The sequence below is a fragment of the Pyxicephalus adspersus genome, chromosome 3, assembly GCF_032062135.1.
Source record: "Pyxicephalus adspersus chromosome 3, UCB_Pads_2.0, whole genome shotgun sequence".
Classification (NCBI taxonomy): Eukaryota; Metazoa; Chordata; class Amphibia; order Anura; family Pyxicephalidae; genus Pyxicephalus; species Pyxicephalus adspersus.
The window spans coordinates 153,090,822-153,102,446 of record NC_092860.1 but is presented as its reverse complement, the minus strand read 5'-3'; the positions used below and the strand labels follow the sequence as shown (position 1 = coordinate 153,102,446).

Below are 11,625 nucleotides of genomic sequence, written 5' to 3'. Positions count from 1 at the left end.
CACTGCCTACTCGTCCTGCTATTGCTGCTGCCCCCTGCCCGGTAACCAGCTCTAGATGTCAGTTACCAGTGCTGTCCATGCTCTGTCTCAGGGCCCACCGCCTCTTCCTCCTGCTGTTATGCTGCCGCTTGCACCGGACCCAGCACTAGATGCCAGTTATCAATGCTGTCCAAACTTTTTCTTAGGGCCCACTGCTTCCTCCTCCTGCTGTTACTGCTGCCGCCTGCCCAGTACATAGCTCTATATGCCATTTACCAATGTTGTCTACAGTCAGTCTCAGGGCCCATTGCCTCCTCCACCTGCTGTTACTGCTGCTACCTGCCCAGTACCCAGCTCTAGATGCTAGTTTCCAATGCTGTCCATGCTCCATCTCAGAGCCGACCACCTCCTCCTCCTGCTGTTACTGCTGCCGCCTGCCCAGTACCCAGCTCTTGATGCCAGTTACCAATGCTTCCCCTTTGCTTCCTGCATTTTTTTAATATCCTGGTGGGCTTTCTAAAGCCACTGTCAGGGGCAGGAAACACTTGTACAACTTTATTTGCGTTTTACAAAGTTACAGCTAGTGGATAGGAGAAATCAGTCCCCTACACAGTAAAGTCTCCAATAGCTACAGCTTTTATACTGTCCATACAGGTGATGTCTTTTCCTTCTAATGCTGTCCTTGCTCCATCTCAGGGCCCTTCGCCTCCTCCTCATGCTGGTACTGCTGCTGCCTGCCCAGTACCAAGCTCTAAATGCCAGTTACATCTGGTCTCTCTAAAATCGTCTCTGCTCAGTTTTAGAGCCCACCGGCTCATCCTCTTGCTGTTGCTGCTACCGCGTGCCCAGTAGCCAGCTCTGGATTCCAGTTACCAATTCTCTCCATGCTCCGTCTCAGGGCCCACCGCCTCCTACTCATGCTGTAACTGCTGCTGCCTGCCCATTACTCAGCTCTAGATGCCAGTTACTAATGCCGTCCTTGCTCCATCCAAGGGCCCACCACCTCCTCCTCATGCTGTTACTGCTGCCACCTTCGCAGTAAGCAGCTCTAGATGCCAGTTACTAATGCTGTCCACGCTCCGTCTCAGAGCCCATGGCTCCTCCTCATGCTTTTGCTGCTGCCGCCTGCCCAGTACCCAGCGCTAGATGCTAGTTACCAGTGCTGTCCACGCTCCGTCTCAGGGCCCACCGCCTCCTTCTCCTGCTGTTACTGCTGCTGTCTACCCAGTACCCAGCTCTAGATGCTAGTTTCTAATGCCGTCCATGCTCCGTCTCAGGGCCCACCGCCTCCTCCTTATGCTGATACTGCTGCTTCCTACCCAGTACCCAGCTCTAGATGCCAGTTACTAATGCCGTCCGTGCTCCATCTCTGGTCCCACCTCCTCCTCCTCATGCTGTTACTGCTTCTGCCTGCCCAGTACCAAGCTCTAGATCCCAGTTACTAATGCTGTCCACACTCCTTCTAAGGGCCTACCGCCTCTTCCTCATGCAGTTACTGCTGCTGCCTGCCCAGTAGCAATCTCTAGATGCCAGTTACTAATGCTGTCCACACTCCGTCTTAGGGCTAACCGCCTCCTCCTAATGCTCTTACTGCTGCTGCCTGCTCAGTACCCAACATTGGATGCCAGTTACTAATGCCGTTCTTGCTCCTTTTCAGGGCCCACTGGCTCCTCCTCATGCTGTTGCTGCTGCCGCCTGTCTAGTAGCCAGCTCTAGTTGCCAGTTACCAATCCTGTCCACGCCCCGTCTCAGAGCTCACCGCCTTTCCCCCATGCTGTTACTGCTGACGCCTGCCCAGTATCCAGCTCTAGATGCCAATTACCAGTGCTGTCCACAATCCTTCTCAGGGCCCATCACCTCCGCCTCCTGCTGTTACTGCTGCTGCCTGCCCAGTACCCAGCTCTAGATGCCAGTTACTAATGCCGTCTACACTCCTTCTCAGGGCCTACTGTCTCCTTCTCATGGTGTTACTGCTGCGTCCTGCCCAGTACCCACCTCTAGATGCCAGTTACTAATGCCGTCCTTGCTCCGTCCCAGAGCCCACTGGCTCGTCCTCCTCAGGGTCCATCACCTCCTCCTCCTGCTGTTACTGCTGCATCCTGCCCAGTACCCAGCTCTAGATGCAGTTACTAATGCTGCCCCTGTACTTCCTGCACTTTCTTATATCCTGGTGGGCTTTCTACGGCCCTATCAGGTGCTGGAAACACTTGTACAATTTTTTTTGCATTTTACAAATGTCCCCATGAGCTACAGCTTCTGCACTGTTCATATAGGTGATGGCCTAAACTTCCAATGCAGTCCCTGTTCCGTCTCAGGGCCCACAGCCTCCTCCTCAAGCTGTTACTGCTGCTACCTGTCCAGTACCAAGCTCTAGATGCCATTACTAATGCCGTTCTAGATCCCTCTCAGGAGCCACTGCCTCCTCCTCATGCTGTTACTGCTGCTGCCTGCCCAGTACCCAGCTCTAGATGCCAGTTACTAATGCAGTCCATGCTCCATCTTAGGGCCTACTGCCTTCTCTGCATGTTGGTACTGCTGCGGCCTGTCCATTACCCAGCTCTAGATGCCAGTTACTAATGCCGTCCTTGCTCAATCTCAGAGCCCACCAGCTCCTCCTCATGCTTTTGCTGCTGCCACCTGCTCAGTACCCAGCTCTAGATGCAAGTTACCAATGCTGCTCCGTCTCAGGGCCCACTTACCCCACCTCCTGCTGTTACTGCTGCTGCCTTTCCAGTACTCAGCTCTAGATGCCAGTTACTAAGGCCATCCACACTCCGTGTCAGGGCCTACCATCTCCTCCTCATGTTGTTACTGCTGCTGCCTGTTCAGTACCAATCTCTATATGCCAGTTACTAATGCCATCCACACTCCGTTTTAGGGCCTACCACCTCCTCTTCATGCTGATACTGCTGTGGCCTGCCCAGTACCCAGCTCTAGATGCCAGTTACTAATGCTGTCCTTGCTCCATCCCAGAGCCCGTGGCTCCTCCTCATGCTTTTGCTGCTTCCGCCTGCCCAGTACACAGCTCTAGATGCTAGTTACCAGTGCTGTCCACGCTCCCTCTCAGGGCCCACTGCTTACTCCTCCTGCCTGCCCAGTACGCAGCTTTGGATGCCAGTTACCAATGCTGTCCACACTCCGTCCCAGGGCCAACTCCTCCTGCTGTTGCTGCTGCTGCCTTGTCAGTAACCAGCTCTAGATGCCAGTTACCCAAGCCATCCAAACTCTGTCTCAGGGCCCTGTTGCAGAGTATGATTGCTGGGGGCAGTCGAGTCATCCCAGAACAGCCATTGTGGGTTAACAGAACTTGTCTTTATTGGAACATGCATGCAAAAACGGAAGATCTCCTTACACGGTGAATGACACATCGGTGAATATATATAACACATCATAGAAAAACAGAGAGAGAAAAAACCACAAGTAAACATTAGTAACAGCGACATCTAGTGTTATAATTATGAACTGCAGTCAATCCAGCAATAAACTAAGCTGTAAAATGTTGCACCCCCAACATCGCATTGAGCCTAAACATTTTCCTGCATTTTAATTTAAAATAAATACCTTGGGACTTCCCGTTCCGGAGCCTGATGTAGCGGCAGTGTGCAGAGTGGCCCCGGCTTCATCCATCCTCCGTGCCCTTCTGACTACACCCCGCGTTCCCGCTTTTCCGTATGGTGAGAGAGAGGACAGTAGAGGACTGTTGGAACATTTTATTTCAGGCTCACAGTCCTCCGGGACATCCCAGCAAAAGCAGGCAGGGAAGAAGACCACACAGGCCAAGATGGCCGACACCATGCGGGATCAGGCAGATGACTCCTCCAGTCCAGGTAGGACAGAGTCCTCTGTGCATTCCTGTACTGCATTGGATTATACCAAGCTGGCCATGGAAGTCTCTAAGCATCTTAAGCCTACTCTAATACAGGATATTAAAGAGGCATTACAACAGCACTTACAGCCTATTACAGAAATTGTCACTAAACATGGAGAAGAGCTACAAAGTATGCAACAACGTATTAGTGATTTAGAAGATGATTTATTGTCCACCCCTACACAACAGCAGCAGATGAGCGAACATTACTTGCAATTGAAGGAAAAAGTTATAATTATGGAAAATAGAGCACGCAGCAATAATTTGTGGATCATTTATGTTCCTGAGTCATATAAGCCTTGTGAATTGGAGAAGCTTTGTTCCATCACCTTTCCTAAATCTTTGGGGCTTAAAGCACCCATGAAGATAGAGAGGGCCCAAAGATTGGGACACCCCCAGCGTAACAAACCATTTCCTCGACAGCTGATTTCATCAAATCTCTGTCTGCTAATTATCAGTCTTTACCGGTCAGGGATCAAATGTCTAGAAATGATTCTGTGCACTCTTCCAGTGCACTCTTCTTCACCACATTCTTAAAAGCCCACAGTATCTGTTATCAATACAAGCTGCTACCTTCTCCTACTGCTATTTGTACAAGAGCCTGACCTTCCCTTCACAACATGGCGCTTACAAGAGTTTTCTTGTTTTTGTTTGTTCTCCACGCACTGGATGGAGCCGGTGATCCGTTATACTACAAAACTGCATAAATGAGAGCTGGTGTGTTTTCCTCTTGTTTTTGTGTGCTATTTTTGTATGCTATGCTTGTAGAAACCAGGAGAGCAGGGGGAGAGGACTTTGGCGATTTTTCCTCTAAGTTTACTACCTGGAATGTCAAGGGCCTTTGGTCTCCTGCTAAACACACAAAAGTTTTAGGCACTTAAAGAAGCTACAAACAGATATTGCCATCACACAAGAAACACATATTACCTTTTCTCTGTATCACTTAATGTGGAAAAATTGGGTTGGTGAAGTCTGGGGAGCCCAAGCGGTGGGGCAACATGCTGGAGTTCTAATCCTGCTGCACAAAAAATTACATTATACCATAACTGCAAAGTCATGTCACACCATAGATGGCAGATGAGCATCGCTCACCCTCCAATTCCCTGCTCACTCCCTTACTATAAAGGCGGTCCACGGTCTCAACAGTTTTTTAAAATGATTTGTTGGGTACCCTCCAATCACTTCCACACACCTCTCTTGTGGTGGCAAGAGATTTTATTGCCCTGTCGACTACTACTGAAGGTAGGCATCCACCAACTCTCAAGCAAGGAGCTTCTTCTAATAACGACATGGCATACCAATCCTTTATGTTAGCAACAGGATTGCCTGACTCTTGGAGGCTCCTTCACCCACTGGAACGTGAATTTATGCACATGTCCCCAATTCATTCCACAATGTCGAGGATAGACGCCATCTTGGTCTCCGATGATTTACTGTGCAAAATTGAAATCACTGAAATGATCATGCACCTGTCTCCTCAGTTCTCACTAATGGCTTTTTACATAGGACAGAATTTGTGTGGAGGTTTCCCTCCTGCCTTGCCAAAGATGAATCTTTCCACAAAATCTGATATATTGGTGTCAAGAGTTCCACAATAGTCAACACTAGTCTAATCCCACACTTTTCTGGGACACAGCAAAAGCGGTACTAAGAGGCAACATTATGGCCTATGTTACGTCCAAGAAGAAACAGACATTGGCAAGATACCATGAGGCCTGCTCTCAAGCACGTCAGGCCTACCTGGCCTTCAGGTCGTCTCTTACTGTTTCTGATAAGGAGCGTTGGTTGAAAGCGAAAAGAGCTTGTGTTTTCTGGATTGGCCAGTATAATACAAGGATTAGGTCCTATTGGCTGCTGGCCAATCTAGCAATGAGATACCGGGCGCCGCTGCGTGTCACTGCAATTAAGGATCCCAAAGTGGTCGTGCATAAAACACCCAAGGGTAATTCCTCAGTATTTGCATCTTACTACACAAAATTATATTCTACCAAAGGGAGCAATGTGGCCCCAGGCCAAGCTTTTCTTGATAAGCTGAAGCTACCACAGTTATCTGCAGAGGATTTGTGTTTTCTTAGCTCGCCTATTACAGAGGGGGAGACTCTGTCAGCCATTAAGCGCTCATCTAACATGAAAGCGCCAGGCCCTGATGGCCTGAATTATAAAAAATTTTGGCCAACAGGGTTTCTACCCCTCTCACTACAATGTAAAACTGCATGTTCTCCCAGTCTACGTGTCTAGACTCAGAAAAACAAGCTTTTATAAATGTACTTCCAAAATACAAAAGGATCCCTTGGATCCAGGATCATACTCTCCAATCTCATTACTGAACAAAGATGTTAAATTGCTCTCTAAAATAATGGCGGATTGCCTAGCTAAGTTTCTCCCACAATTAGTTAGCCCTGCACAAGCCGGTTTCATTATAGGTAAATCTGATATAAATGATATACGGAAATTACTAGTGGTTCTTGAATACGCCCGTTTGTCAGGTCTTACTCCTGTGTCGGCTGCCATTATGGCACTTGATGCAGAAAAAAGCCTTTCATAGTGTGGAGTGGTCTTTTGTTAAATTTAGTTCTGGACAAGTATGGATTTGGTGGGTATATAGCAACATTTTTCCAATCTATGTATTGTAATCCCACTGCTCAAATTCAGGTGGCCGGAGTCCAATCCCCAGTTCTTCCCTTGGGGAGGGGGTCAAGGTTGTCCCCTTTCCCCATTATTATTTAATATGGCTTTGAAGCCCCTGGCCAGGTCATTTTTTGATTGTAAAATCTATGAAGATATAGACATAAACGGGGTCGTATAAGTCTTGCAATGTTTGCAGATGATGTTCTGCTGTTTCTTAATAACCCGACTAGAGATCTTCCCTCTGTTATTCACCAGATCTTATTTTGACTCCTTCTCACGATTTCACAATAATTACAACAAAAGTAAGATCCTATGTTTACATACAACTCCGCCCCTACCCTTTTTACTACTATAAATAACCTTGGTGTAAAAATTGCAAACTCCTGTCTAACGTACTTGGGGATTCAAGTTTCCAGTAATGTCCCAGATATGTACAGACAGAACTATGTCCTTGGCCATCTTTTGGATGAATCTCATACTCTTTTGCCCTTTGAGATAGTGAGAATCAAATATGTTCTGCCTGTGCATCACTTCCTCCCTTATTTACAAATTAAATCTACCTTTTCTGGATCTCAGGCTAGGCAATTAACGCTAGCACTACCAGGCCGGATCCAACAACTTTTGGGTGAGTCTGCATCGAGACATTCCATATCTCATAATTACTCTCTACTAAGAGACATTCCTACTGATGCAGCTTCTGTGCTTCCATTTGTGCGCTGTTGGGCGACTTTTCTTAAACTTCCACATTTAGAGACCCTTGAGTTATTAGAGGCCTCTTGGTCATGTATTCGCAAAGTTTTAATTAGTGAACAGTGGCAGGAGATTCAATTCAAATTATTACATAGAGCTTATTATGCTTTCAATATACCATGAAGCTACTGAACATCGAGAGAAACATTCACAAAGATTCTTTGGTACATGGATGCCTTATTTACGGCACACTCTTTACCCAGCACAGCTCCAAGACATTTTCGAACTTTTTTGGCACACCACTTGGTATGACCTTAGGACCTTGGGTAATGTCTCAATCCGTAATTACAGTTCCTATACTCCAATTCCATTGCATGTATGGGTCAATATTTTATTGTAAAGTGTCTATTTATGCTTAATTCCCATGTTTCTATGACAAGAGGTTAAATTTTCGGTTTAATATTTTGTTTGGTGTGGTTGGGTATTGTTAAAGATGTCTACTATACTCCAAAAAAATGGAAAATTGAGGTGGGGTGGCAGAAGTTGACAGTTTTTGCCTGTTACGCTTTGTTCACTTTTTTTTTCAAACTGTCATGTCTTATTGTACTGTTTACCATTGGTTGGTGTAACTACCTGCTGGTAATAAAGACATGTTTAAAAAAAAAAAATACATTGGCCAATATTGAATGGCTTTATATTTGAGTATATATGATACACGCACACATATATGTGTGTGTATCAATTATATGTATGTAAAGTAAGGAGGGAGTAAGAGAGAGATGGCTCTCTGACTCTAACAGGAATTTTGGGGTGTTCTGCTCAATTTTCAATCCAGTACAAAAAAAACCCAGTAACATCCAAGAATATCCCTGACGGGATTTGTCACAGATCCTCATAGAACCAGACGATCTGTCACTGTACCTGTACCACCCACCTCACATTCCTCTGCAGACAGCAGCAGCAGCCCTGTACAGGAATCCTGTCTGCTGGTCACTTCCTGCTATGAGTCATGTGATGCCATGAGTGCTCTACCCTTTACCCCAGAGAACCAGAAGCACTCCATCTGCTTGCAGATGTGCGAGCACCACCTGAGCTGCTTCTGCTCCTGCACTCCTTTTGATGGTAGGTTCTCTTACCTGTGAGTACCCAATGCCTGCCTTATGACCTCCCCTATAAAGGGCAGTCGAAGGCAACAGGAAGTTGCCTAAACAATGAGTTTCTTTGGCTGTGCCCCTAGGTTCCAGTTTGGGGAGCCTGTTCCTGATTGTTTACAGACCCTGGCTTGACTTTGACTACTCCTGCTTGCTGTCTGCCCTGACCTCTGGCTTGTTTGACCTCGATTCTGTCTGATTCCTGTTTGTCAGCAGTCACCTGCCTCTGCGTGCATGGAGGCCAGCACCTGGCAGTTGCCCACAGCATAACATTCACACCACTAGAGGCTCTGGTGCAGACCAGGAAGCTGCTTAGATTTGCCACCCCACGCACGTCTGTGCCAGCTGAGCTAGTGACATGGAGGGTTCACCATCGTGCCCTACGGCACCATGACAGGATGAGTGTCATCCCATTCCATCAATGAATTTTAAAAAAGGGGTGTTTGGCCCACCCCTTCCTTTTAGGCTTGGATCCAAAATAAAGATCTGCACTTGTCTTGTAACTCTTACTTCAGCCTTACCTAGCCTCTTTAACCCCGGAACACTGCCAGATACCATCAAAGCCTGGTCTTACATTTCTCCCTACATTACAACATTTCATACCACTGAGTTTTTAAGAGAGTGTACTTTTCATTTTTAAATACATTTCTACTGATTGGTCCAGGTTCCTGCATCTAGATGCAATGAGAGGTGTCCTCCCGGATATCACAAAGCTACCAAGGAAGGAATGCATTCTTGCTGCTATATTTGTCTCCAATGTCCCCAGGGGCAAATCTCCAATGCAACAGGTATGTACTGTAGTATAAATGAAAAAACTTATTTTGTTTACTTTTTTATTATTTTTTAGTGTTATATGGTGTTCACTTAAGGTCTCCTATACATATGCTAGGATTTGCCCTAACAAGACTTTCATTTTTAATATTAACAGACATTGAAGTTTGCTCCAGATGTCCTGATGAAGAGTGGTCAGATGATAAGAGAGTAGAATGTATTCCGAAGACTTATGAGTTTCTGTCATATGAAAAGGATACCCTGGTTTTAGTCTTTGTAATATTAATTGTAATGTTTAGTGTGAAATCATTATTTACTTTAATAAACTTTATTTATTGCTGGAATACATCAATTGTTAAAGCCAATAACCGGACTGTGAGCTTCATCCTCCTGACCTCCATCTTGCTGAGCTTCCTCTGTGTCTTCTTGTTCCTCGGTCGTCCTGTGGATATAACCTGCATACTAAGACAAATATTGTTTGGGATTTTCTTCTCCATCGCTGTCTCTTCTGTTCTGGCCAAGACTATCACAGTCTGCATTGCATTCAAAGCCTCCAAACCGGGCAGCTACTGGAGGAAGTGGGTGGGAAAAAAGTTTCCTAATTATGTAGTGTTACTGCTCTCCTCTGTCCAAGTTCTGATATGTGTTATTTGGCTGTCAGTGTCTCCTCCCTACCAAGAGTATGACATGGACTCCTATCCTGGGAAGATCATCATTCAGTGTAATGAAGGGTCAGTTATTGGGTTCTACTCTGTCCTGGGTTATATGGGGTTCCTGGCAGCTGTGAGTTTTGTTCTGGCTTTCATGGTGAGGACATTACCGGACAGTTTTAATGAGGCCAAGTACATCACCTTCAGCATGCTGGTGTTCTGCAGTGTGTGGATTGCCATGATCCCGGCCTATCTGAGCACCAAAGGAAAATACATGGTGGCTGTGGAGGTATTCGCCATATTGGCCTCCAGTGCTGGAATATTGGGCTGTATATTTTTTCCTAAATTGTATTTTCTATTGGTAAAACCCTACCTTATCTCTATAAAAAACAACGCCTACATGAAAAAAAAAATAAACAACTAGTATGTAAGATATATGTTATTTTCATGAAATGTGTGAAAAATATTGCTTTTGATTTATCTATAGATACTCAAAAAGTGTAATTTACATTCAGAGGGCATCATTTTGTTTTAATCCTCTTGGTATACCAATCATCTTAGGGACTGACAGTCTAACAATTAATGACAGTCACTTGGTAGATTTGGTTTTGACGCCTCAAGCTTATAGCCTCTGTTCCTTCTTAAAAGGCACCTCTGAACTACTGAAAGTAATAGATGATATTCTTATTTCATCAGAAGCCCTCCTTGTAACTATTGACATTGGGGCACTCTATTTGAGTATACCTAATCATCTAGGAATACAAGCAATCAGACAATTTCTTCTTGAAATAGAAGCTTCTGTGTGAGAATTTAATAAATTTATTTTGGACCTACTACGGTTTACTACTGTTTATTCTTCCAAAATATTTTTTTTTATGAAACTATTTACAAAGCAAAGGTATAGCCATGGGCACTAAGTGTGACCCTACCTACGCCAATTTATATTCAGGCAGTTGGGGGAGAGATGTCCTCTTCCAGGAAGACTTCTCTATTTACCTTCTTTATATCCTATTATGGACAAGATTATTCGACAATGTCCTCATAATTCGGACAGGAACAGAAAAATTATTAACAGAATTATTTTGCTATCTTCAGATTAACATTTTTTGGCCTCTCGTCTCTGTCAGTTAGCCTCATCGGCCCGCCTACGTGTCTACAATGAGAAATTATGGATTGCCCTGGTACACCCCAATTCTTTGTTGTGGGGCTTCTCCCATTTCATATTAGAGTCCTCCCTATTGGGACCTATGCAATTTACTAAACGTATATGGTTACTCTGTAAAGATAAATATCATCTTACTTTTCCCAAATCTCTAATAATCTCAAATCTTGGGTAGCCTGACACAAGATATGATGCAATCACAGGTTTCTAAATGGATCTTTTGCTTTGGTCATGTATCCAACCCTGTTACTAGGAAACTATTGCCTTTTGCAGACTTCCAGACTAAATTTATAAAGTTATCTTCCTCGTTCATCTACAGTTATCTGCAAATCCATCATTTTGCACATTCTCTTACTAGAAACTTTATTTTTTTACCCTCTAAATTATTTTAACAGGTTTGTTTAGGTTGTCCTTTGCAAAGGGGTTAATCTCAGAGATTTATCGGATATTGACCACTGAGCCTGTGGTTGCCCTTCATTAAGCATGTTTACATGACTACATGGGAAACCATACATATAGGAGAGCTTCCCCTGGAACTGGCAGATAATTTGGGGTAAAGTTCATAAGAGCTCGGTGTGTACTCTATATGGGGATTATATATCTCTATTATCAGAGATTATTCCCCTCTGTATTAATGGGGTATATGAGATATCTGTTATCAGAGATTATTCCCCTCTGTATTAATAGGGTATATGTGATATCTGTTATCAGAGATTATTACCCTCT

At 44.9% G+C, this 11,625-nt stretch overlaps 1 protein-coding gene across 1 annotated transcript; it reads left to right on the top strand.

Annotated features, from left to right (window-relative positions):
- Nucleotides 1-3,760: 3,760 nt before the first annotated feature.
- LOC140327548 (taste receptor type 1 member 1-like) lies at nt 3,761-10,161 on the top strand. Its single transcript, XM_072406936.1, has 6 exons — nt 3,761-4,247; nt 5,484-5,627; nt 8,117-8,287; nt 8,533-8,669; nt 8,981-9,104; nt 9,245-10,161. The coding sequence occupies exons 1-6, from the start codon at nt 3,761-3,763 to the stop codon at nt 10,159-10,161; spliced, it is 1,980 nt and encodes a 659-aa protein (XP_072263037.1).
- The last annotated feature ends 1,464 nt before the right edge of the window (nt 10,162-11,625 follow it).